This window comes from Dioscorea cayenensis, unplaced genomic scaffold (genome assembly GCF_009730915.1).
Source record: "Dioscorea cayenensis subsp. rotundata cultivar TDr96_F1 unplaced genomic scaffold, TDr96_F1_v2_PseudoChromosome.rev07_lg8_w22 25.fasta BLBR01001178.1, whole genome shotgun sequence".
Classification (NCBI taxonomy): domain Eukaryota; kingdom Viridiplantae; phylum Streptophyta; class Magnoliopsida; order Dioscoreales; family Dioscoreaceae; genus Dioscorea; species Dioscorea cayenensis.
The window spans coordinates 4,680-32,630 of record NW_024087569.1 but is presented as its reverse complement, the minus strand read 5'-3'; the positions used below and the strand labels follow the sequence as shown (position 1 = coordinate 32,630).

General features: G+C 34.6%; 2 protein-coding genes across 2 annotated transcripts; both read left to right on the top strand.

Annotated features, from left to right (window-relative positions):
• The first annotated feature begins 7,435 nt into the window (after positions 1–7,435).
• LOC120255735 (SPX and EXS domain-containing protein 3-like) lies at positions 7,436–22,410 on the top strand. The gene is given in 16 exon segments (XM_039263496.1): positions 7,436–7,659; positions 9,172–9,253; positions 9,941–10,054; positions 10,146–10,285; positions 13,106–13,126; positions 13,128–13,145; positions 13,244–13,336; positions 13,449–13,565; positions 16,281–16,376; positions 17,319–17,432; positions 17,786–17,839; positions 18,283–18,330; positions 19,618–19,768; positions 21,526–21,691; positions 21,776–21,845; positions 21,928–22,410. Coding segments are annotated over 14 exon segments (1,428 nt in total). The 5' UTR covers positions 7,436–7,659; positions 9,172–9,253; positions 9,941–9,972; the 3' UTR covers positions 22,186–22,410.
• A 3,173-nt stretch (positions 22,411–25,583) lies between these two features.
• On the top strand, positions 25,584–26,349 carry LOC120255737 (uncharacterized protein At5g19025-like). The gene has a single exon (XM_039263498.1). It carries the CDS (start codon positions 25,610–25,612, stop codon positions 26,339–26,341), a length of 732 nt encoding a protein of 243 aa, XP_039119432.1. The 5' UTR covers positions 25,584–25,609; the 3' UTR covers positions 26,342–26,349.
• The last annotated feature ends 1,602 nt before the right edge of the window (positions 26,350–27,951 follow it).

Here is a 27,951-nt window from a genome sequence, read left to right as displayed (position 1 = left end):
CAATCAAATGTGTTTCCTTCATCTTCAATACTATAATAAAAATGTTCTAGATCACTTGCAATGTTCTATTGTAGGATCAAAGCTGCGTTTTAAATAACAAGATAAGTGAGGTAAGTTTTGTTATTAATGAAGCAGTTTCTTATTTTTTTTAAAAAATGTTTTAAGACATGAATATAGTCTGCTCATCAAGACCTTTGTGAAAGTAATAAAACACTTATATATATATATATATATATATATGAAAACACAAATACCGTTAATTCTCAAATGAATTATTAGCTAGCAGGTTTTTCATATATACTCAATTGATATATGCAATTGAATAAATTAACAAATTGATAGCAAACTACAATAGCAACAAATGAACAACTTCTAAAATTTTGATCCACACATCATCAATGAAAATATCTACGCTGCTAAGAAAAAATAATAATTTAATCAAATTTATATCTTATAATTCTATCAATATATATATATATATATAATTTTTTTTAAAAAACTCCATAAAACTCTATCTCAATGTTCCATTTAAAATAGAAAATATCAACGACATATCTAGCATTTGGTACTATATTACTTGCAATTAATGGGTCGGTAAATTATTTTTAATTAAAAAATTTGAAAAAAATGTAATAGCCACTTAAAAATGCATATTTTCTATTTTTATTAAGGGAAAGTTACTGTTCACCCCTCGTCATTTTCAAAACTTCCCAAAAACCCCCTCCAACTTTTGCACACCCCGGACAACCCTCCGTTATATTTTACATTCCCTTTAACCCCCCGCCGGTAAGTTGAAGTGGGTCCATGATATGAAATTCCTTTTTTGTCCTTGCAAAAGGAGGGAAAATGGCGCCCAATCATATCATGTCCGAACTTTATGCATAGTTTTCCAATGCCTCCTGCTTGCTTTTTCTCAAACAAAGTTTAGGGTGCTCATATCTTGTTCTTCTTGTTCTTCTTTTTCTTCTTCTCATTTGGTGTACTCAATTTTAGCTCTTCCGATTAAATTATAGAGAGTTTTTGTGCTGTTGCTAGATACAAGAGGATCGAGTCATAAGCGTCCGAGTACGGTGAGTTGCGTTTTAGCCATTGCCACCCTTCCGGTCCGCAAGTTGTGTTGTAGCCATTACCACGCTTCCAGTCACAATCGCAGATCGTGCAATGAATCTGTTGCCGAGTAGGCATTGTGTATATACTTCTTAGTATTATTTAAATATTGAACTTTAGATTTAAATATATCTGTTATGGTTTAAATATTGGCTTCTATGTTTAAATTTGTTCTTTTATCGTTTAAACTGTATTTTTATCCGCTTAAAATATACAACGCGATGGTGGTAGCGGTCTCGAAGCGTAATTAATGCATGCTCGGTTACCCAAGCGTTTCCACTGCCATTGCACATAAAAATCGGAAGCCGAAGCGGCAGCAGGCTGTTGGATTTCGCAGTATAAATGGGAAGGAAGAATCATTACGTTGAACATACTCTACTAGCGCAACCACTCCTCTTCCTCTTCCTCTTCTTCTTGTGTGATGGTCATCCTGTCGAGTCGATCATTTGGTGTTCACGACATTCGCTCCATTCAAACCACATTTTTAAGATCATAGACTTTTTACAGGATGTGTCATGATTGTTTTCCTCTTGTCATCCCTAAACAGCCTGTAGGTGAAAACTTTTTTTTCTTGCCCAAGTCGAAATGCTCGCCTTCTTGCTTTACTTTACGGGTAAGCAATGACGGAAGTGTGTTTCGCCTTGGGTCAAGTAAAAAAAGTTTCACCTACAAGTTGATTGCGGATGATTACCAGAAGAAGGTTCATCACATATCCTTTAAAAAGAACTTGATCAATAAAAAAATGTGGTCTGGCTGGAGCGAGTGTTGTGGACACCGTATTCAAAGGTGTACTTGATCTATAAAGCAATGACTGTCCGTGATGGTTACGTCGTGCGTTAAACGGAGAGTTTGAAGCTTAAACAGAGAATTTTTGTATTGTCTTACATTCTATTTTTATCAGAGATTTGTATTTTAAGTGATGGTCATTTGTAATTACGCTGATATTTAATAATAAAATGAATGTTGTATTGTATTGTATTAAATGTATTTTTATCAGAGATTTGTATTTTAAGTACATTTCATTGTAATTATGTTGATACTTCATAAGAAAATGTTAAACTGATAAAATGAAATTTAAACAGGGCAAAATAAAGTTAATATTAAATAAGAATGTTATCAGAGATTTGTATTTTCAAATTTAAACAAAGACATAACAAAGAACGGCATTGTAAACAATACAAACAGTTATACAATAATCGATTTACTCTTTAAACAATGACAACGGTGTTTAATCACATACATAAAGATGTTTAAACGTTTTACATATTATTTACATTATATAGACTTTAGTTAAAAAGTAAACCGTTATTTTAAACACTATATGTATCTGTTTAAACATAAAAAGCTTGACGTTTAAACAGAGACTCATGTTGAGGTGAGAACTTTCATTCGAGCGATGCCAATTTTTCATATATTTAAACTCTTATTCTTCACAGTGTTATCAGTTATTTAAACAGAGACATTATTATGTTAAACAGAGAACCTGTAATTTTAACTGTTTCAAACTGATATTTAAACTATATATGGTAAAGTTAAATAATTAAACTGAAATGTAAACAATCACACTGTAGATTAAACAATGAAATGAAACTGAATGGAATTTAACATGCTTTACAATTGAAAAACAAACAAAATTTACATTGACATGTACAAGTCATGTTCAACGAAAAAAATGAAAAAACAATGAATTGAATACAAGTCCTGCTCGCGAAAAACAAAAATTTAGCCCACTTGGGACGACCCCCTTTTCTCATGGACGCCGACGGTCCTCCCCTCCTTAAGTATGCGGGTAACATACTTTAATCTCAGGTAAGGAACGCTGCATGCTGCAGTGGCCGTAGCTTCTCACCCCAAAGTAATTACTCGATAAACCGCATGACATAGAGCAGGCGCAATCGACACTTCCTTGTTTTTGCCGTGGGGTTTCCATGTCGTACAGGAGTGGGTACTTTGCGGTCGCCGACTCGCCGAACTCTATATCGGCAATTTCGTGTTGAATAGATTCCACTGCCGAGATATGCAAGTTGAGATTAACATACCGAATTAAATAACAAACACTATCGATCGGAATAATTAAAGAACTTACCATGTCCGACACGCTCTTTTTTTCGTACTCGCGCATGAAGAATAATGCATGTATTCTTGTTTGTCATTGTCAAGGGACGAGCTGACATGGAAGTGGCCATTCATTATTATCGGGAGGATGACAATTTGAACTTCATGCAAGCAGCGCACAGCATCTCCGATCATAGCCATAGTTGTATCATGTGCGTCGTCCTGCTTTGACATAAACGCGGCAATGGTCTTATGATGGAGGCGCGCTTCTTGTAGGGATATGGCACCTTGCTCAGCGACTTTTGTATTATGCATACAAAAGCGTCCATCACATCATCTGTGACCATCTCCTTCCCCTCAAGCAGAATGTATAAATTGGCCCGTGTGGTGCTGACAGCGTCATTCTTCCACACGACAGTGCTGAGATTAAACGATAACAGATATAATTAGACCATATTCTAAATAGTTAAATGATATTATCAATGTTCAAATGATAGTATAAATAATTAAACGTTAAGTAGAAAACTTAAACGATAACATATAAACATTTAAACAATATCAATAGAAAGTTAAACACTATAAACAAAATTTAAACACTATCATGAAAACTTTAAACTTACCGGTCCATACGGCAATTAAGGAAGATCATCATCAACTCCTGCTCGTACTTGTTAAGTCGAGATTGACCAACCCATTTTTTCTTCTTCGGAACGAAGACTTGCTGAGCCGTCTTGTCCCATTGTTGATAGGCCTTGATCATCTCTCGCGTTGATCGGTCGGGGTCTTCATGGGGCACTGTCGTTGAGCCTTGAAGGTGTTCAGCACCAGCGGCATCTTCCTTCGATGCGGGGACGACGGCGACAACATCAACCGCGGACACATCCTTACGTGGTTGTTCTTGTTGTAGGGATTGTGTCGCGTCGATGCGGGGACGACGGCGACAGCATCAACCGCAGACACATCCTTACATGGTTTTTGTTGTTGTGGGATTGTGTCCTGCTTTGATGCGGTATAGTCGCCCACGGCCACGGAAACAGAATCAACTATCTTCTCGGTAGTGGCACGCAGCAGAGCATCATCGGAGACAAATCCTTAGCTTGTTCTTATTCATCAGGGATTGTGTCCGTCTTTGATGCCGCAATCCCGGCAGCCGGTTCCACCGGGTCGAGGATTTCGTTAACAAGAGAGTTGACGATCTTTTTCCACGCTGGCGGCGACCACATCATCTACGATGTCCTCCAGCGTCGTGGCCATGTCATCAGCGGCGACAGACTCGATACTGACATCGACCGCCGATGGTTTTGCTATTGTTTCATCGTTAGCCGGCGGTGAAGACAGAGACAGTATTGTTCTCCTCTTTTTCACAAGTCTCTTCGAATGTGGCCGTCTTGGAATGGCCACCCCGATGATGTCGTCGTCGTCCAAATTCCGGCGCCTCGTTCGTCTCCGGTGCTTGATTGTTTGGAGGGGACGGCGCGATCGATTAGTGAACGTCCTTCCGAGCCTCAACACGAGCGACTAGCCGAGAAACTCGGTCGTCAATATCCGGCACGCTCGCGTAAGAGTTCGCGGTGACATCTTCGCCTAATGTCGCGGGTGAGGGTCGCCGCGGTCGGAGGGCTGCCATGGTCGGGTCGCCACAATCGAGAGCTGTCGTTGTCGTGGTAGGGGGTTGTTGCAGATCCGGGCGTGGTGGGGGAGGGCTTCTCGGGCGTCGAGGAATGCGTGCGGCGTGGTGGGGTCGGAAATACGAAGCGAGGGTTGAGCGCATACGATGAGGTCGCCTCTCATCCTGCCTTCGAGCAAGTGGTTCCGGAGCAATAGCATCCATTCGTTGGTTGGCCCCAACATATATTTCTTCTTTAGCACTCGCCGGAACCAGCTCAGGAAACTAACATATGTAAACCAAACAATTTCAGTGAAATCATTCAGTTTAAACTATAACAACTAAAGTTAAACATAGTTTTTATATATTAAACATTATCGAATTTATTTAAACGGAAAACACAATGTTTAAACCTTTATTAATAAGTTTTACACAGTAAATAACACATTTAAACACTGTCCATTATTTATTACCTCTTTTCCTTCGAGCGATGACAAGTTGGTTTCTACCGTCGCTTGCTTCCGGTAACTACTTTCACCATAGCACAGCATCCTTGGGATCTTGCCGAATTGGACTTTTTTTCCCATTCCGATCAGCTCGTAAAACCATACATTAAGCTTGACCGAGCACCCCTTAATATATCCTGTGTTGGTCTTCTTCCTGGCGCATCTATCTTGCACTCGAGCAGTCGCTGTGGAATGTCCTCCATCGACCCAGCTGTGTGTCGCTGCGCCCGTGCGTGATCGCCCCATGGCGGGTAGATCATCGACATAATCAACGATCCGGTTTGGAGCAGGCATGATGTATTTGGGAAGAGGGATCTGTACCCATGAGGTACACCATCGGGGAGTTTGACAAAAATTTTTCTTCTTCCCCCCCTCTGTCGAATAAGTTGGACAAGAGCGCTCTTGATGGAGTCTCTGTGTCTCTCATAGGTTTTTGATAAATACCTACCTTCGAACACTGAGTGGATTTTATTCTTCTTAAACACGACTGTGTCGCCATCACATATGAGACCAAGAGCGAGGGCCACATCTTGAGGCCTCGAAACTCAGCGAGTTTTTCCCGATCCCGAATTTATTGAGTGCGGCCATCGTACCTTTGCAATAGAGAATCAAGAAGGGTCCTCTCTTGGTAGATAGCTTCCGATTCGATGAATCTCTGCAAAGCGGTGTCCTTCGGATGATCTCCCGGTGTCGAGGGGTCATGTTATCTTTCAATTCGACTAAGGTCTCCACTCAGGTGTCAAATAGCATCGCCCATTAACTAGGTTGACCGCCATAGTCAAAATCCTGCGACAATAACAACACATTAAGTGGAAATATAAGATTTTAAACGGTAACATTCAGTTAATAAACGGAGATATCATTTGTTAAACAAAGAACTAGTTTATTAAAGCAGAGACAACAATACTTAAGCAGAGACAACAAAAATTTAAATTGTAACATCTCATTTTGTTAAAGCGTAAACCTCATTTTTAAAAGCGAAACCATATCAAATGAAAGGGGAATTGTACATTATAAATATTACACAAATCATAACAATCGAAAAAAACTATTCGATAGTGTATCTGAGACGAAAGCGAAAAACAACACAAAAACCCTAGCCAGAAATCTCCCGTGAGACTAACAAAAACCCCAGAGAGAAATCCCATCGAGACTTCGATATCTTCCAACAAAAAGCAGGGAGCACAAAAACAAAAACCGAAAAAAATCTTTCTTTGTATGAGCAGGTTAACATAAAACCATACTCAATACCTTGGTTTGCAAAGCGATGAAATGCCAACTACTTGCAGGGGGACTTCTCCTTCGAGATCTTTGGTGGAAAGAGAAAAATCTGCAATTCTGAGTGCTGCCCGGTAGAAACAACTCGGAGACAACTTGAAATGGTTTAGCGAAGACTCTAGTTGAGAAAAACTAAAAAGGCTCCGAGTAAATTCCTTTCTTGGGGTTACCCTACTGAAAACCCCCCACTTCCTCTCATATCGCCAAAAATGGGCTGCGATCACGACTCCCATGCAAGGGCATTTTTGTCCATAAAAATTTTAAAAATAACATCGTTGACATCCGTTACATGCTTTGGAGGGTTGAAAAGCATGGAAATAAAAAGGAAGGGGTTTTTGGGGAGTGCAAAACTAACGGGGTGTTTTTGGCAATAATGCAAACTTAGAGGGTGTTTTTGGCAATTTCCACTTTTATTAACTATTTAAAACACATTTATTTATAAACTACAAAATATGTCATCCATTAGTTATTAAGGCGGACACTGGAAACATGAGAATCATTTTTTTTTATAAACAAGATGAAATTCTCACTCGCATATATTTTTCTTCATTACCATTTGCTTTACAAATTTAAAAGTCAAAATACCCAAATTAAAAGATGATATTTAATTTTACTATAGACCTCTCCAAGATATTTAATTTTTTAAAAATTTATTTATACATTTAAAAACCCAACTATTTATAAATTTACATATACCGACAGCGTAAGCGCGGGCCGCCTACTAGTATATATGATTTTTACGGGGACATATTAACAGTTCATAAGTAATGCAAGCAATTTTTTCTAATAATAATAATAATAATAATAATAATAATAATAATAATAATAATGTGCGTATATATTTAGAGAAAAATAAAAGGGGTTTATTGAAAATGTACTTCAACCCCTCCCTCTTTCTTGGTAAGAACTCCTCCGTCCTGCCTTTAATGCGATCTGGATCTCTCTCCCTCTGCTACCTCTCCATCCTTCTCTTCTTTGCAACACGGAAGAGCCCACGAGGCAGCGATCCAGCAGCTACCAACTGCTAGATCCCCTCGACAACCTTCCAATTCCTCGATCTGACCCACCTTCTCAACCTCTTCTTCCTGATTCTTGTGCAAAATCTTGGTAAGTGTGCGAAATCCGAAGAATTCCTGCCTTTTTGTGATTCTCTAATCTGTTCATGCTCTTGAGGTCTTTAAGTAGTTTGTTATATGTGAAATTGATCTTGAGATTTAAGTTTAATTTGTGAGGGTTACGTGATACCTTCGGATTGAATCTCTGATTTAGTGGGGTTTAACAATGATTAATCTTTTTCTTTTTTGTAATTATTATGCAAGATGTGAATATGGATTGCTTGAAAATTTTGGACCATCTGCTAAAGTACTAAAGTAGGTAAATTGTCCTTATTATCTGAGAATTATATAGTGTTTATACTTTCAAAAAGTTAAATTTAATGAGTTTTTTTTAGCCTTTTTTTAATTTATTATTTGCATTCTAAATGTTTGTTCAATTCTAATTTCTTGTATGATTGGTTTGGAAAATTCATTAAAGAAAAATAAAAGAATTGGATAAGCCAGGGTGTTTAATGAATTTCGATGATATTTATGCTACATCAAATAGTCTCTAACATGTGGGATGGTGCACCTCAAATTAACTAAGAAAGATGCTACCTTGAGGCAGTTATTTATGTTTTATGGGGGCAATTTCAGAGATAAAAGATCAAAGAGATGGCACCACGGAAGGTTTTATACCAGTCACATGACTAATTTTCAAATGAAAATGGAAAGAACACGTAGGACGTGTCAAAATTTTACTAGTCATGAACATGAGTTGGTGCCTTGTCGTTATCTTTCAAAATTATGATTTCTCAATCTTCACGAGCTTGCTGAAGAAAGATAATGAAGTGATGTCATCATTGGATGAATTGTAACATAACTAGTAGTCAATACTGTCAATGGAATAGTGTTTTGGTAATAAAATCCTGTCTTCCTGATGATTCAACTAAGAAAATTAAATTAATATTTTATTTCCAGGTAACGCATGTAGCCTTTTTGAAATTTTGGTAGGAAAATGCTCCTGCCTAGGAATTCCTTTGTTAAAATATGTTGTCATGTTTTATTTGTTTATTTATTTATTGTTTCACATTCGTTGAATGATTCACATTATCTGATACTCAACCTTTCCAAGGATCTTAGATGAAAATTGAGAGTGTTCCCTCTATTTATTAAATTGTTTGTATTGAAAACTACTAGGTGTTAATTCAATTAATAATGCATCTAACATAATAATTTTTCTTTTTTTAATTATAATCCCCTGGATATGTCTCAAATTGCTAGTGTATTGTATACCCCTCTGTATATATATTAATCTCATAGATACTAGTGTAAACCATGGAAGGTTGCTTGTATACCCCTATTGTAATCTGGTGTTACCCTATCTTGTCATTTTTGTGTTTTAACTTGAGTTTAGTTTGGGTTAGCACCTAACCCATTCTTGATTATGATAACATTGTCCTTATGAAAAACAAAGGCTCAACATTGTCCTTATGAAAAACAAAGGCTCTAAGACAAATGATTTTGGCTTTCACTTTTTCCAGTGGTATATGCAAATTAAACTATTACAGTGTCATGCATGCAGATGCATAATAGTAATTTACCAGGCTTCTGTTGCTCAAATTGTTGGAGATGATCATCTTGACTCAGAGATAATGTTTGCAAGGGTATGTACCAAGAACCTAAAATATTCTACTAGACTTAAAGATAGAACTAGAACTTGCTTTCAAATCAGTGTGTATGACATAGTTGGTGAAGTGTGATTGTGTGATGTGAATCATGTGATTGAGGAACAAATAATAAAAATACTTGTGTGGCAGGAAGGTATATGTATCCTGAAAGTGAAAAATAGTTATGACTTGTCACTGTATAAATTGGCAAAATTGCATATCATATAGCCTTTTTTTGTATATATTTTGGCTGGTTCATTTTGGCTTTAGGGCAACAAATCTAATCATGATATACTAACATACGATGGCAATTGCACTATGGGGCACCCTACAAGTCAAAGATTTTTGGGATTTCTTATTGTATAAATTGCATATCATATATTTATTTTTGTATAAATTTTGGTTAGTGCATTCGACTTTAGGGAAGTAGCACTTGTCATGATATAATAACGTATTATTACAAATTTACAATTTTACTATGGGAGTTTCTTCAGTGGCCTGGGATTCAAGTAGAGAACATGTTGTAATATTGCTGTCATTGCAAATAACTGAAAAATGTGCTCAAGCTATAGATATTGCTATCATTTTTGTACCTGTGAAGAGGTCATTTGCCTTCTTCAACTGTGTATTTTCAGATAATTTTTTATATATAGAGAAGTTTATATCATGTCCCCTGATCTGCAGGTGCCACTAATTTGGTGATCAAATTTTTATCTATGTTTGGAGCTGCTCTGCCTATTTCTAGTAATAGTCCTCTTCTTCGTAGAGCCGGTAGCAAACCTGTATTTTCTGAAACAGGTAAAAAAAAGCATCAGAGGTTACATCCGCCTCGATGTTATGTTTTTAAGAATAAAAGATATAGTAAACATATGCTATTGACCTTTTTCAGATTCTGGTGCTGGTGATGTTGGTGGTGTAATTGGTGAAGGAGACCTCTTACCTACAAAGTTGAATGTTGCAAAGATTGGGAGCATAACAATGCAGAGTGCTGCAATTTTGCCATCACCAATTCTCTTGTGGAGATTTAAGGTCCTTTTTCATGCTTACTTTTTTTTCTGTGGTTCTTGTTGCTAATAGCTTAGCATACTTTGGTTTATCTTTTGCTAATGATTTAATAAACAATGAAAGGAAGATGCTGCTCAAATAGAAATTCACTTGACTTTTCCTCATGAAAATAACTTTGTATCCAATAAGATGTCTCAATTCAATTTCAAACATTGAGAACATTAAAAGGTGTTTTTTTGGTTTGCAATATGTACCATGTATTCATGCATGCAGCTAAATTTGCATTAACTGAAGCCATCCACACCAGAAGTTTGGTGGTTAATTTAAAGATGGACTTTAAAGTCCGTCTTGGCAAAGGTAAGTGCTGTGAACAAGTACAGGATGTTTCATGATTCTAGGAGCAGATTTGGTTCCACATGTAGAAAATAATTCAATTTTGGTTACCATCTAGTCATTTGTATCATATCATGTTGCCTTTGTGCCTAAATTTATTGTGTTTCTTCTGACCTACTTGCCATTTCAATAAGGTTTTCAATTGAGCACTTCTTTCAGATAAAATTACTGCAACAAAAGAATAAGAATGAAAGCATTTTTTTTTCTTGAGAATGAAGATGAACTCATCAATGACAAGAGGCCAAAATTTGGAAATACTATGGTGGAAATCAGATAATACTGACTTTGAACATTTTGAAAAAAGAACTGTTCAAGATTGTTTTATGTAAATTTATCATATGAAAACCCACAAAATTCGTGAAAATGGTAAGGACAAGTGCTAGGTGACTGGTTAAAATCATGGAGATTTGTGTCCTATTTGCATAAAGCTTTTGAAACTAATTTGAGAATAACCAGACTACATGTCAATGCTTTTGTTCGGTGTCATTGGAGAGCATAAAAAGAATAGTCAAAGTCATGCAGTTGGATACTTGAAGCTGGTTCTTGACATGCTAACAGCTTCAATGAAGATTCCATTTGTGCTATCAGTACATTCTTATATGACCGTACTCTCTATGAATTGATTCTGACAAGGCCTGATATATATGTTGACAAGAGAAAAATGTAATTTGAAGGAAAAGTTTCATTCTTTTGCCTCACAATGAAAACTTAGCTCTGTGAATTGAATGAAGAATAATCTCAAAACAAGGAGAATTATATATTTCCATTTACATGCTGAAAGAAAGTTGGAGAAGTCAAAAGTGCACCAAATGAACCTGAGTAGTCTTGTTACCTTATCTTGATTGTAGTATAACAAGCTACTGACTTTGTTTAAAAAATTTTTTTTTTCAATGTGAGAACAAGTACTCATAATTCATACAAATTTGCAAATTGTCTTTGGCTAATTCAGAAGTCTGGTCATTAGTGGTGATGTCATGATTTGGAGGCCCGTCTTTATATAAACTTTGAGAAGTTTGGAGACGACTTGATTGAATTTTATAAAAAAATAAGTTGGAAAGGCTTTTCTTGTTCAAGGATCATATTTATGATCTAACTTTCTATCTTGACCATGGTCACAACAAATTAATAGTTTGTCATGATTTCATACTCTTTGGGCCCCTCTCATCTTATCATTCATGATTCCTCTTGGTGCTAATTTTATATGGAATTAAGGTGGCAATGCATAAGGCCTCACTTTTATAGAACAAAAACATATGAAAGTGTCCATCTACATTTGCTGTTCTATCTTTAATCATCAGCTTTATGGATTTCAAGTAACTGTTAGAAAAAAATAGAGATTTTAAAGAGTAATTATCAGAAAGTCTCCATGTTGTCTGAGTGATAATAGTCAAGTTGTCTGAACACTAAATAAGTAAATATCATGCAGTGTAACCATCCATTGTCTAGTAATTTTTTTATTATTATTTTTTTTTTTGGTGGCAAATTTTTACTTATTTAGAGTCTTTGACAAAATTATTTATATTGGCAAACAATTATTTGTATCCAACTGAGCTCTATTGGGCAAGTAGTAGAGTGCCAATTACCCTAGAAGTAGGAAAATTTGCGGAAGTATTCGGTAATCTAAGTTCCCTATTTTTGTGAAAGTATACTACTTATGAGCTTTATTTTTTATTTTATTGGTTTTCTTTATGTTCTTTTTAAATGTCTTTTCATACCATTTATTCAGTTCTCAGCCCTGTGTATCAGAGTTTTCCTTTCAGCTATCTTATGTGTGTGGAAAAATTAGGATGAGAGATTCCTGCAACTCTAATGGCTTGCGTCATTTTTAGCATTCAATAATCCTATGGCTCCCATGACATCAGAATAGGCCACAATATTGATGTGCTAGTTTTGGTTGATTTCTTATCTTGTGTATAAGTGTATTGAAGCAAGTACTTTGGCAGTTTGCAAATGTGGAGATTAAGTAGGAAATTTTGAAAATTGGTATAATTTGCCTTTGAGTGTTTACAGTTGATGTGGAGGCTATAAGCTTATAGCTCTTTTTGACATTTTTAATGTATTTGATCTTTGTGGCTGATCATCTATCAGGGTTTAAACTACAGTTCTTAGATGCCATTCTTGATGTTTGAATAGCAAGAAATTAATTTGGCAATAGAAGTTTAAATATGGTGTTAAGTTTATTATCTTTCGCCCACAAACTTCATGAACCTGTGTAGTCCTTACCATTTGAAATTGCTTTCTTAAATGGCACTTAGCTTAAAGTGCAATATTTTGTTGTGGTTTAACGAAGATATTAATTTATTAACACAGCAGTTTTCACCTGTTTGCTTTCTTAGGCTTTCAATATGCTCCAATCTTTCATTTATTTTATCTTTCTAAAGCTATATCTTCTTTTCAGCTTATAATCAAGAATGATGCATATTGATATGAGTACTGATTTATGTATTTCAGGTTATATTGTTTCTATTATGGGAGTATTGGTTGTTGCAAGGTTAGTTTTAGTACATTCTCCATTGTAATTTATAGATCATTTGAAAGTAGCTCTTAAAATTTCCTTGTTATCAAGATGGGCAAATTTTGGGGTTGCAGGTTGGTTGGGATTCTGTAATGAGGATGAATGGAGATCTTCAAGATTTATTCCTTTATGAAGCATTTTTATACTATAACCCACTTCTGCTTGTGGTCAGTATCATACCATTTGAAACTTTTTTTTATCACATTATAGTTTAATTTTTTTACCTTCATACTTCTTCCATTGTCCAAACTATCTTGTTTAGCCGTTGTTATCTTGTAGACTATGACAGTCTGGCTGTGGGGTGTGAATTTATGGGTATTTGCCCAATCCACGGTGAACTATGCAAAAGTGTTTGATCTGGACAACAGTCATCTTACACACCATGAGATATGGAAGGTATGCGCCTTTACAGCTGGAAGTTGGCTGGAAGTTTTTTTATTTATTTCTGTATTTTGCTGTAATCAATTCAATATTCCTTGGTAAACGCATCCATTTCTCAACTAATTTGATCAACGACTGCATGTTTTGATTTTTTCCCCAACTGAACATGAACATGCCAACTTTTATTTATGTTTTGGACAATTGAACAGCCAGTGAGAGGATTAGGGTTTCAAATGCTATCGTTTTGGGTTTGGTATTTCAATTTCACATCTTCGAACCTTTTCTATTTTTTGGAAAATGAAGTTGCTTCAACTCCTTTTAGGATACAATATTGATTAGTCTTAGGGATCATGCGCTCAAGGACTTAATCATAGTGCTCAGGGTAGACTGCAGTGATATAAGGAAAGGGAAAGTGAAAAAATGCTTGAGTTTTCTTGTCGTGTTTCATATGTTACAAGGTGGGGAAAGATATCAATGGATATCTGGTAGAGCTGGTGTGAGGATAACATTTTGGACCTTGTCTATATATATATAGGATGTAGAGGTGGTTCAGTTCTTGTTGTTCCACCATTAGTTGGACGGTTTGTCACAACATGGTAAACTTGTGAAAGATTTATGGTGATTAGAATATGTACTGTTAGTGATAGATGAATTTTTGGAAGATCCCAATATAAGATGATAAAATTTAAAAAGCTTGAAGAGGAAAATAGGCTCTTGTTAAATAAATAATAATTAAGCTTGAAAATAATAACTGTCAATATATCATGAATAAATAGATAGTTTGTCAATGTAGAGGATGGGCAGGCCTGAATGGATTCGACAAATAAATTCACCCTATTCTATCTTTTAAAATTAAGGATTTTTTTTTTTAAATAGTCTTTGATGATCCTCTCTTTTTGGGATTAACTATTTAACATAATTTGCACTGTGTTAGTAAAGTTGATTGTGATCAAATGAATATCTTGAGCTTGTTTTGAGAAACCAATGTCTCCCTTCATAGCATTCAGATTGCACAACATTTAATCCCTATTATTCCCCCATGCTAATTTGACATATGTGTGCAAGGGCCTTTTACATGTTATCCATTAAAAAATATATGGGATGCTAAATTATAATCCTTTTTTTTTTTCTATGGGACACCTTTGCTACCATAATCTATAACCAAATACAAGATTTTTAGGACATCAGCAGCTGAGGAGCATTGAAGAAATCCCTGGGTTGAGATGTGAACAGTCAACAATCAAAGCAGCAAATAGACATAGGTGCAGGTGCATGAGCGTGAGCGTGCGCACACACACAAGGGAAAAAGCAAAACAAAAGTCACAGAAATAATAAACTGACCTATGGCTGATACACAGCTAAATTTTAACCTAAAGCTTGTTAGTTAATTATGCAACTCTTTAAAATTCTCACTTGACATCTGATCGTTCACTTACACAAGCTTTGTGCCAAAAATTACATTACTATAAATAAATTGCCTATTATTATATTTGCATCTTAATTCTTCAGGTTTTAGCGGAGTCAAACTTTAATGATCGTAGTTAATCAACATGTTTCTTTTGTGAGCAATAGCAGATTAAGTGGTGCACTTATATGGACTCATATAGCTAGGTGTCTACCTGATACCTTTAATATTCTTGATAGATGTTAGGGGGCGTTTGGATGCATCATGGAATGTGAATGATTAATTCTTGAAACCCATTACTTTGTTTGGTTATGCAGTAATGGTAGTCATGGATGATTGTGCAAGGAGTGAGGGAGGAGTCACATGGGCTTTTCACTCCTCCCAAAATTGGGCGGATTCATCACTCCTTGGCATTGAAAATTTGAAATACCTATTTTGCCCATACTATATAATCCTAAAAAAACCAACTAATCCCAAAATGTTTGATCTCCAATACATTTTAATTTACATAATAACACAAATTTTCATTAAATAGTATAATTTCAATAATAATTCGGTTGATAATTTTAGTGATATAGAAAAATTACATAATACCTAATTTTAAATTAATTTAATTGTTCAAATGAAAATTTTAATTTAATTTTAAATTATGATAAAAAAAATGACAATACTTAAAAATTTAATTAAAAAATACTAAATATTCTATTTTCTATGTTTTATTATTAATCTGAATAATAAATAATTATCAACATATAATATAATTTAATCCTATAAAGGTTATAAAGGTCATTTTACCATATTTTCTTCTTTTACTTTTCTCATTCCCAATGAACTACCCTCTTATACCTTACCAACCAAATACATCATTCATTCCCACTCCTTCTCATTTCCATTACTTCCTCACTCCTTTCCATTTCCAATCCGGGAACCAAACGGCCCCTTAAATTCAGGATGTTATAACTGTGTCATATGTGGCATACCAGCTTTTAATGACTTTTTTATTTACTAATTTGAACAGAATCAACTTATTTTTTTATTTTTTTTTTATCGATTTTTGCTATAGATAAAGATATTTGCAAATTCTCTTGATGCAACTTTAAAATTAAGCTTTTGTTTTTCTGTTGTGCCCTAAATTTTCAGATAACGCTAGTATAGATTTTATTGTCAAGGTGTTATTGAAGGCACCTACTCATGCTTGTTGCATATATAGTTTTTGACATTCTCCATTCATACCTGTTTCAGAAAGGGTATATTTCTTTTTCTTTTTTTTTATGGTTATATGATATCTTTCATTTTACCTGAAAATATCTGAGAGATTTGTGCAGTGTGCCACGTGGATGACTATCGTGGTTCCGACAAGCATGACGGCATACCTTTATCTCTACTCACATGGAGAAGTGTCTCTTGCTGCATCACAACCAGTGTAATATCAGTTTCTATTTAGATGATAGCTTTAACTGTTTATGTTGCTCTTTTATTTATAATATAGTACTTCTAAAGTGATCTATTTTGATTTTTGTATGATATCATTGTGTGCATCTCATTATTTTCTCTTGCCATTAATCACATCCGCATGAAAGACTCAATGGATTTTACTCCTACCTATTTTGTTGATTACATTTTGTCATTACACAGCTGTTTTGTGTAGATTTTAGTTTTGGTGGCACATCTCTCACTTATTTCAGCATTTTCACACTTTAAAAGCTTAAGAATGTGTATATTTTGACAGGGTATGTTATATAGAAATGAAAATGTGAATTTTCCATGGCAATGGTTCTAGGTTAGGTAGGAGTATATTTTATTGATGATAGATATAAGCAAAAAAGTTGTTTTCATATTGTTTTTCAAGTAACTTAATTTCAAAATCCTTTAATACTCTCAGTGGAGAATTGTATAATTGTTACTATTTATTACATTATTTTTAAAGCATTGAGGTTGTAATTAAATAATTCAAGCATAAAACTTGCTCCTTAATTTATTAAGGTTTTACGTTCTTCATATTGTAGCAGTTAAATTTTTGTGAAATCTTTGTCTGTAGAGATAACTTATTTTGACCGTTACTACTCTCTTCCGCCGTTAAGTGTTTGCAAATAAGGAAAAATACATATTGTACTCTCTGTTCACTGTTTAACCCTTCCAACGCCCACAGAACTTGTTTTTTTAAGTCTTTTGCCATTTCAGTTTGATTTGAATGCAAATATTTCACATACATTCTTTTGTGAAATATTTAGCTAATTTTCTATGACTGATTTGTCATGTTATGCTTTTACGAGTCTTTTCACTGGTTCATTATTGTTGTGCTTATATAGTTTTCAGTCACATGTGGAATGAAATGATCTAAATCCATTCTTTAATTATTGCAGGTTATCCTATATGTGGTTGTTGTGATGATCCTTATATTTCCATTTGACATATTCTACTTATCATCCCGTTACTACTTTCTAAGGACACTTTTGCGAATAGCATTTCCGTTGCAGGTAAGTTATTTTATTCCTTGTTAACCATTGAGAAGTACATATGTCATATTAAATTGTTGTTTGCTCTATTATGTTGTCATCAGTAATGTATTCCTCAGTCAATATTGTCAAAACTTCACTTTATATCATGTATTATTTTCATGGTTAAAATGCAAACTGAAAATGTGTTACCATTGTGTGGAAGATCTCATTATTTGGTGATTAAATTTAATTTTCCCCTAATCGGGTATGGCTTATACAATGGTTCTTATGATTTGGGATCAGGTTCTCTGGTTATTCTGGAAAATCACTTTTATTATTCATGTTGAAGCTGACGTTTGACATTGTACTTAATCATTTAATTCTCTTTTCAGGCAATTACATTTTGTGATTTTTTCTTGGCTGATATTCTAACATCTATGTCAAAGGTATGCCATTTCTTTGGTCACATTGAATATCTTCGATCATTGAATACATAAAAGTGAATGAATGCAAGGCCACTCACATTATATAGTTGTGATGACTGAACTGCTTTTACTCTTTTACTCTTGAGGAGTTTTTCAAAAATCTCTTTTTTGATTAAGTCTTTTTTTTTTGGATATGATATGCACTTGAGTGTTGTGATTATAACTAGTAATAATGCCTCTGTGCTTTCTTATGTGAGACAATGAAAAAGACGAGAATTGATGATAGAATTCTAATATGGTCAGTATCTTGGAACTAGTTTTGCATTCCTTTTATTTCTCTGATGTCTTATCATACAAGTTATCTTTGGATCAGGTTTTTGAGAATTTTGTGGAATGTTTTCAGATATGCTCATACCAGTCAACTTTGATTCTTATCAGCCTTGTGATTACCAATTTCTTTGCAGGTATTCTCAGATTTGGAGCGTTCCATATGTCGGATGGTCAACAAGCAGGTCAGTGTATTTCTCACAATGGTTTATTTCAAAGCAATTGTCTCTTTTTTTATATATAAAAAATGTAAGGAAACATTACATTAGTGCTACAAACTAATTATTGCTGAAAGGATTTTTGGATTTTCTTTTTCCATCATGTCTTTATTTGTTTGTGATTTTGTTAGCAACTAATTGGCATTTGATTGAATCTTATGTCCTTGTTCCTTTTTTAAATATTGTCTAGATGGAAGTAAAAGAGCTGTATTTCTCTCTGGTGTTTTTTCACAGTCCTTATCACTCGAAGGATTTTGGACTTTCTTCTTCCTATCATGCCCTCTTTTGCTTTATAATTTTCATTTGCAGCAGATTAAGAGGCATTTGAACGAATCTTACATTCTTGTTGTTTAGATACTGTCAAGATCGAAGTAAATTACTTGTATATTGATGATACTGATGTGCTTAGTGATAAATTACATTTGCATAATTAATTGTCTTTGTCGCTCTATGATGCTGGTAATTTATGTATACACAATATGCTCTGAAACTTTTTTTTTTTTTCTAACCATTAGTTATAATCTAATGTTATTTAAAGAAAATTCCGTTCTCCATTTACTTAATCAAAATCATCACCTAATGATGATCAAATCTAAAAAATAAACCAATTTGTGCCTAAAAATTTGCAATACAAGCAAATAATCAATAGAAGCAGAAGAAAAAAAAAATCCCTATTGAAACCCGCTCACCTTAATGTCATTTGGTTTCCTATTTGCCACACAAGATATAAAAGGTGGGAAACTTACAAAATGCTGTATCAAGCCAAACGAAAGATGAATATTTTTTAGAAAAATATAAAATTAGTGAAAAAGAGGAGGAAAAGGGAATAATTGGAGATGCAATTGCAAAATTATAAAGGGAAAAGCTATGGTTGATGCTGCAATTACATAGTGTCTTTATGAAATTCAGGAATCATGGAAAGGAACTGTTAATGAACTTATTTATGTATTGCAAGAATAAATTCTTAACTCAGGTTACATGAAACTGGCGAAATTTCAAATGTCTAGTATCCTGTGTTCATCACAGAAAGCCGTGAAGTTTGTGGATGATCTCTGGAGAATGTTTGCCTCTTTAGATCTGGGCTGGTAATGGTGTTATATGGTTTCAACCTTATTTTGTTATACTTAGTCAGGTTCTGAAATGACATAGTCAAGTGTTTCTGCTGTTTCTGCTTTATTATTTACGTACTTGCATGTTGTCCCTTCACTGTCTTCTTCAATTACTACACTATGTCCTAATGTTATGGATTTCCAGGTTGCAACCATTGCATGGTTTGAAGCTGATTCTATCTGTGGTAGTCACTCTGTTGTAATTCCTTTAGTCCTTGTCTTCCCATACCTTTGTCGTCTTCTTCAATGTCTACGGCAATATAAGGATACAAAAGAGAAAACCTCCCTTTTGAATGGTATTCTCACAACTTCAACTCTTTTCTATTGTTTTGTTAATTGTAAACACAATACTGCTAATATCTTGACCTGCTAAGAAATGCAAATTATCATTTCATTTTTGGATTCATGGATGTTCAAGGTTGAAAAAAATATCAGGTACATAAATTTGACATTCATCATTTTGTTAGGAAGTTATGCTCCTTGAACAGTATCAACTGCTGTATGCATGCTTCAGTCTGTCTTTTGCAAAAGAAAACTATTTATCATAACAGCTGTTACTAGTTTCATATGATCATATTTTAGTCAAGGCATATTTTCTATTGTTTGGTTTCTAGGACAAGTTCACAGAGGTTTCCTTGGTAATTTCACTTTAAATATGCAATATGATCATAGAGATAGAGAGTATGCAAACAGTATCAACTGTAATTGCTGATAGTTTGATGCATATGAGCCATTTCTTTCTTTTGAATTACATTTTGAGCACTCTCATGATCATTCTTGCGTGTAAAGGAATCTTGCCAAATCCTGAAACATCTTATAAAGGGATGGAAGATGGCTATGCTTGAGAGACATAATTTAGCAATATTCTTATGAATACTGCAACTCTGTGATTTCTACTTTCGAACAAATCATAGTAAAGTATTCCCTCCAAATACTTGTCGAATGTCACATTCCCGTCTAGTTAGAAAGTTTACATGTGTTTTTATTTCAAAAATATCCCTTTTGGGCAACTAGGGTTTTGAAAACGTTTATGGCCACAGAGAAGTTGCTCATCACAAAGGTAATTCAAGGTCAGTGAAGGAGTTATTTGCATAATAAATCTTGCAGGAGCTTAATCTTTTATGTGCTAAATGTATTATTAGCATAAAAGGTAGTTTGGAGATTTGGTTTCATGATATTGTTATATTTATATACAAATTTTGTGTATATATCAAACATGCAAAAGTAAAAGACTTGTGAACCTTTGAATTGGATTATTCACAAGCCAAACATACTGTTCTTTGAACATTTTTAGGAATCAGGTTCTTGAGCATTAAATTTCTAGAATCTAATTGTGTACGGGCATCTTGCCAGTTGCAACGACAAACCAAACATCTCCGTAAAGTAATCATCTTAAAACTTTTCTCATTCATGGATTTGTTGATGACAAAAATTTGAGTAACATTTATAACTTATCCTCTTTTGTTGTTAAACATGAGTGGAAAAGTTCTAATTTTAATTATCACATAACATTATGAATATGAAAGTGAAAATTATCTTGTCTCATTTCAAAACCATTTTCTAAATTTGCATGGTGTATATAGACAAATTTAAGATGTATAATGAGGAATTCAAATCCATTTGCAAAAACAGGCAAAGTCCTGTGCTCCTATTAGGTGAGGTCAAGAGACTCAAGACAGGGAATAGGTTCATGATGCTGATATCTTGGTTATAGAAGACCCGAGTTTGGTTTATTGCTTAGCTAAGACCTTGAACCAAGTCAGGCTTTAACTATAATGGGACAAGCATTAGCCTTACATTAATAGTATAAAAGTTACTAATTTTCCTTTCAATTTATAAATTTTCTAAATGATCAAATGAGTTTAATGAAGTTATGTAGTTAAAGTTACTATTTGTTTGCCTTACTGTTTCTGGCTAGGGTTTGCACAACCCAGTAGTATTTTGGGCTTTTGCTTGGACAGCGCTTAAAGCAGGGCTCATTATCTATCTGATTTTTAAAAGCTACTGTTTATAATGACACCCATGTGACTCATGCTTATTACTTGATTTGCAGCTCTGAAATACTCGACAGCATTTCCAGTGATTTTTCTCTCAGCCCTCAAGTATCATGTATTTCCTGATAATTGGACCAATTTCTATCGCCCGCTCTGGCTTCTATCTAGTGTCATTAATTCATTTTATTCATTTTACTGGGATGTGTCTCGTGATTGGGACTTGAGGTATGTACAATTTTCATTTTGCAGTAAAAGTATTTCAATTGTTTTCCTTTTCTGTTAACCATATCAATAAATTCTTGTTTGTAGTGTTCTCTCACGAATTTTCAAGTTCAAAACTCATCATTTCCTCACAACCTTACTTTATGGGAGGCAATGGGTATATCTCTTGCAATAATTCCTATTTTTGTGTGATTTTCCAAGTTTTCTTTTTACTGAAAATTATTCATATCTCATTTCAGGTATATTATTGGTTGATTGGAAGCAACCTGATTCTGAGATGCACATGGACGTACAAACTTTCGGCCCATCTTCGTCATAACTATCTGACAGTATTCACAATCTCAGCATTGGAGATATTGCGGCGATTTCAGTGGGTTTTCTTTCGTGTTGAGAATGAATGGAACAAGATGACATCAAAACCGAGCATAGAACTCTCCTTGGAAGAAACCCCGGAAGAGGAAGATAGGCTACTTGGCAATGAAAATCATAACGTATAAACAATTTAAGCATATTTGCAAGTCATCGTCTTTTTTTACCCTTTTTTCCCCATTATTTAGTTGTTCTTTTGTTTTCTTTTCGGTTGGGCTTATGGTCAACGAAGCTCCCATTCTTTGAAAAAAAATATATAGGTCTTTTCACTTGAGTTGTATGTTTGTCGAAATCGAAACACAATCACGTATCTCAGTTATACCAGTTTTAACATAGAATTATATATTTGATAATTCTGTTTTCCCAGGGCCATTCTGAATGTTATTTTCAAGCTTTTTTTAATCATTTTATATGTTAAATCATTTGAGCACAATATTATCCAGATATTGGTGAAAGTTGGGTGAAAGAATTCTGTTTGTTTAGAAGTATTGGTTGAACTTTGTTTTTGTACTTACAAGATGTTGAATATGAACTTTGAGTCTCAGAAAAAAAATATTTATGACGGCTCTCGGTGATAAATTTGTAAACAAGATTTTTTCTATTTGATTTTTTGGCGCATGCAGTGTTATTTTCTATATATGTTGTGTGCTACATTGATATTTAATGCCATGTCTGCTGCTATCTATGTTTACTTTTAATATAATTTTTTTAATTTAATGTAATTTTTTTAAAAAAATAATAATATTAACTTGATAAATTTTACATGCTGTTATTTACCACACTGACTAATTGGGTTGATTGAAGTGGTATGGAGTTATATTGATTTGACGAGAGATGTATTGGTTTTATGACTTTCTAAGAATAAAGTTTTCTGTCATATAATTTTGGACAGAAGATAACATTATTGTTCCCACAAAGTGATTTATTTCAAAATCATATTTATTGATAAATAATACTAGTTTTAAGTTTTAAATCTTTGCCCTTTTACACATTTTACGGTGAATTATCACTGGTAGTTTTCAGTTGAAAAATTTTTTATATCATCACACACAAAATGAAGGACTAAAAAAGCTAAATATTATAATGCTAAATGATTTTAGGTCACAATTTATAAATACAAAATGATATGATGCTTTGTCGTAACGTTGAAATTTAATTATTTCTTCAACCAAACAAACATCTAAAAAAAGTGGAAGTATAAATCTTATAAAACATTCTTATAAAAAAAAAAAAATCTAATAATTCTCTTCTAATAATGAGATTAAAATCTCTCAACTAATTATGGTTCATCTCTCATGTTACATATATAGATACTGCTGGTCATAATATTATCTTTAAAATCATAATAATTATTTTCAACAATTACTCAAACCAAAAATACAAATCTTTGTTATAATAACTAAATTTAAATTGAAAAAAAAAATCAAAATGCAACATAAAAAAAAATACGGTCAAATAATGTTTTTTTTAAAATAATTTGTTAGGTGGATGACATGGCAATGGAAGATAATGTGGCTATGATGACTTGGCAAAAAAGAGAAGTGACTAGGATAATGATGTGGCTAAAGCTTGGTGACATGGCATATAAAGATATGAGGCTTAGAATATCATGATGAAGAGTATAATTAGAGAAATACCTCTAAATGGATCATTTGAAAAAGAACTATTTTTGGAAGAAAGATCAAGGTAAAGGGATCTCATAAGAAAAAGTAAGTTTCATCTTAGATATGATTTTATCTATCCTTAGTAAAATCCAGAATGATAAATCATTCATATTTTTGGTAAAGCTCCTTTTATCAAAGATCTATTTTAAAGAAAGAGGTATTATTTATTGAGAGAAAATCATCATCATGGAGTAAAAGATAGTAAGAAGGCTAATTATGGATGAGGCTATTCAAGGAGACAAGTCATATATGGAGGACTGACTAAAGATTACTTAAGATTTGATTGAAGATTCGAAGATCAAAGCATGGATGATTGGAGATCATGCTTGAAGATATTGAATGTTAAACTTGGATGAGAGAAGATCACATGGGAAGACTAAACTTGGACCAAGTTTGGAAGAAGATCGGGAGATTTTCGGTGACCATTTTTGGTGAGATGGTTGAGTGTGCCTTGGTAGATGTGACCTTCGGGAGAGGGACTTACTGAAGTCACGTGAGGAAGGAAGCGGTTGTAGGCAGGAGGAGCTCGGGATGAGTCAACTGCTACGAAACGGATTGAAGGAACCATGAGAGTTGAAGGTGTTGCAAGTTCAGTTACAACTGGCTAGTTTTCAGTCATGTTTAGTAAAGTGAGCAATGTTGCAACATCTGACTTTGGAAGGTGTCCAAGTTAGGAAGCCGCGGAGAATTCTAAAAGAGGAAGGATGAACATAGTTGCATCTATATAAGATATCCTGTTTGAAGATTTAGGATGAGCCACGAGCGAGAGACCCTTTGTTGATGGTTGAGGAGAGTGGCCATTGGGCAATCTTAAGAAGATATTCTTTATCTTGAGTGAGTAAGGGAGTGTTGTACTCTTTATTTTATCAACTCTTTTAGTGGATTGTTTCTCCGGGTTTAACCCCCATATATAGGCAAGGTTGTGCCAAACTGGGTAACCAACTTGTGTGTCTTCTTTTTCTTGCATGTGTGTACTAATTTTTTGTGAGATTGAGTGTTTATCTTACACACCTACCCTTCCTAAACTATCATAATTGATCTTAACAAAAAAAGTTTTAGTTTAGTTTTTTTCACAAAATTCAGCATTAAATTCGGTACATTAGTGGTTTATCTTTCTATCCATAGAATAATAATAATAATAATAATATATCTCTCTAATACATACCGAACAATTTATTTCCGGTTCAAGTTAACATACAATTATAGTTGTGTGACGTAGTTTATCTATATATATATTAATAAATATGAATAAATCACACGTCAAGATGCCACTATATATATTGACAAATATGAATAAAGTACACGTGGACACACCCATTTTCTCTACAGGAAAAATTATATAAAAAACTTGTTGCGAATAGACCAAATAGTTTGTTGATATTAAAAAAATTATTAAAATATGTATTTAATAATAATTTATATTATTATTAAAAAATTCCAGATAAAAATTGAAAACCCGGTATCAAACAATACCAACAAGCTCATAACTTAATGGTACAATCCACTTGTCTAAGATTGAGGCAAAGGACTTTCATTATTCTGAATTCAAATTTTTTTGACACCAAATAATGGTATTGGGTCTTTGGTGTGGGCTCGGATTTATCACCTGAGCCCCGTATTTTTAAGTAAAGATGCATGGTTAGATGTTCACTTCTGGATTTTATGTATGTGTCTGACTCTTGTGGGTCCATTTGCCAAAAAATAAAAAATAAAAAAATAAAAAAAACAACAACAATAAATAATTTTTTTTTAAAAAGAGGGATAGAGCGGCGCTTGTCTTGTTACAGACACAGAGAAAGAGAGAGAGAGAGAGAGACCCAATTATTTGATCTTGAAAGAGAAGAAAGAAAGAACTATAAATCGAAGAGAGGAAGAAGAAGCAATCGCCATGGCATCTGCTTCTTCTTCTTCTTCTTCTTCTCTTCATCTTCGTCATCTCTCCTCCTCCTCCTCCTCCTCCTACCATCCAAACCCAAGCTCCCACACCTGCAAGCACTCACCTGCTGTCATTCTCGACTTCCTCTTCCTCTTCCTCATCCTCTTCTCCTCCACCTTCCTCATCTTCTCCTTCCTCTCCTACCTTTTCCACTTCCTCTCCTTCTTCCTCCCCTCCATCTCCATCTCCATCTCCTTCTCCTACCCCTTCCGTTCCCTCTCCTACCTTCTCCCTTCTTTCTCCTTCTCCTACCTCTTCCGCTCCCTCTACCTCACCGCTGCCACCCCTATCACCTTCCTCCTCCTCCTTGTCCTCCTCCTCCTAGTCCTTGTTATCCTCTTTGTCGGCCTCTCTTTCGTCGCCACCCGCGCCCGATCCCGTCGCCGCTGCGGCAACCCCTACTGCGAGGGCCTCAAGCAGGCACCCGAGTTGGACATCCTGCTCCAGAGCGAGGACGATATCAGGAACTTCTCGCCGGACGCCGCCTGGCGGGCGATCGAACAGCTGCCGTGGATGGGCGGCCAAGGCGGTAACAACCCCGATTATGAGTGCCTTAGAGCTGAGCTTCGCCGCAGGGTCCCTCCCAACGGCCGCGCTGTCATGCTCTGCCGATTGTCCTGTGGCTGCGCTGTCTCCAAGCTTGTGGCCTGGGGCCGTAAACGCCCTCGCAGAACTAGGGAGTGAGTCTTCTTTCTCTTGATGCAGTTCCTTTTTTTTTGTTTTTTTGTTTTTTTGTTTTTTGAATCAGTTGAACTTTATCTATTGTGGGAAAGATAGTTGCTTGAGAGACTGAATTTGCATCACCTTTCGTGTGCTAAAAGTTTGTTATGTCTGGAATTATGCAGTGTTGCAGGTTGTCTGAAATTTAAGCTTGGTCATGTTTATGATAATGTGATTGTAATAGTGTTTTCTAGCTATGTTTTCTGATTCTTTTTGTTTATGTTCTGGTTTGTGTGTTTTTTCAACTTAGCTTATACTATTCCTTTGTCTTTGGTTATAGCTTGAAAGAGGCAAGAGTGAATTTCTTCTTATTGTTGGTTAGTAAATCAATGTCAACTAGGACTGAATGCTACCCCTTATGTGTAGTTCATGATTAAATAGCCATGAAATGCTAGCCAAATTGATTTATGATGTTCCAAGATTATCATTGACATTTCCCTTTCCTTGTAGTTTCTTTTCAACCATATTTGACCTTGAGTTTTAGCCTTGATGTTGCAGAGAGGTCAACAAATTGTCTCTCATATGAAATGTGATTCCTTTTCTTCCTTTGTGTATGTAGGCATGGGATAGGGATATAGAAAACTAGAATGGCAATGGTAAGGTGTCTTGCTTTTTCAAAGTTATCCGGAGCGAGTTAGCTTCTTTGGCTTTTTAAACAGTCAATTTTAGAAGATAGCCAACCTTATTATTTGAGAATAAAAATATAATCATCAATAGAACCCTCTAGTTGTTTTCACCTTAGCCATATCCATACTGGATCTTTCAATTTGATGTGGCTCGTTATCATAATCTCTAGACAACTCTTAGGATGATTAATATGGCATATTTTGATCCATTCCTATGAATAGGACTTTATTAGGATTTTCTTTCTCAATCAATAAGATCATGATAACATAATTTAACTTATGAAAACAATGGAAGGTAAGCATTCCTAGATAAATATGTTAGAAATAATTGAAATTCTTTTTTTGGTGCATCGGAGCTAATAATTATGATTTGATTGGGCTCTTGCGCTCTATCTACATCTATTGTTTATTGGTTTCTTATTGGATAACCTGTTGCCACTCTTCCCTCTCTAAACATGTTATGCCTTCCAGTTTTGTCTCCATAGCAGTGTCATTTAGCTTCAAAGTTATTTTCATAAATGATACCTTGTTTTGTTGTCATGATACTCAACAAAAAAATTGTTGTGTATGGCCTTACACCTATTGCCTTGTCTCTCATCCATGTCAGATATTCTGTAAGCAACTTTTATGAATGATCAAGGCACTGTGAGTGCTTATTTACAAAATGCTAACCAAATTGACAGTCACTTTTTTGTTTTCTTTTGCTTTCCAATGCTCTCATTTAAGTTTTGTTTTGCCAATTAGTTTGTCCAAATATTGTTCATAGTCCATTTTATGGTTTAAGAGGTACTATCTATGTGAGTCTTTTGCTGGACTTGTATGTGTTTCAAATTTTTGAATAGTTTCAATTGTTGAATAGTTCCATGTTGTGTAAAATCTACCTGTTTGATTATTCAATTTAAAGCACACTGTTATCTCCTTTTTCCTTCATAATTTATGCAAAATTTA

Coding starts and splice junctions, on each gene's coding strand:
- LOC120255737 (XM_039263498.1), top strand. CDS start 25,610: ATGGCATCTGCTTCTTCTTCTTCTTCTTCTTCTCTTCATCTTCGTCAT.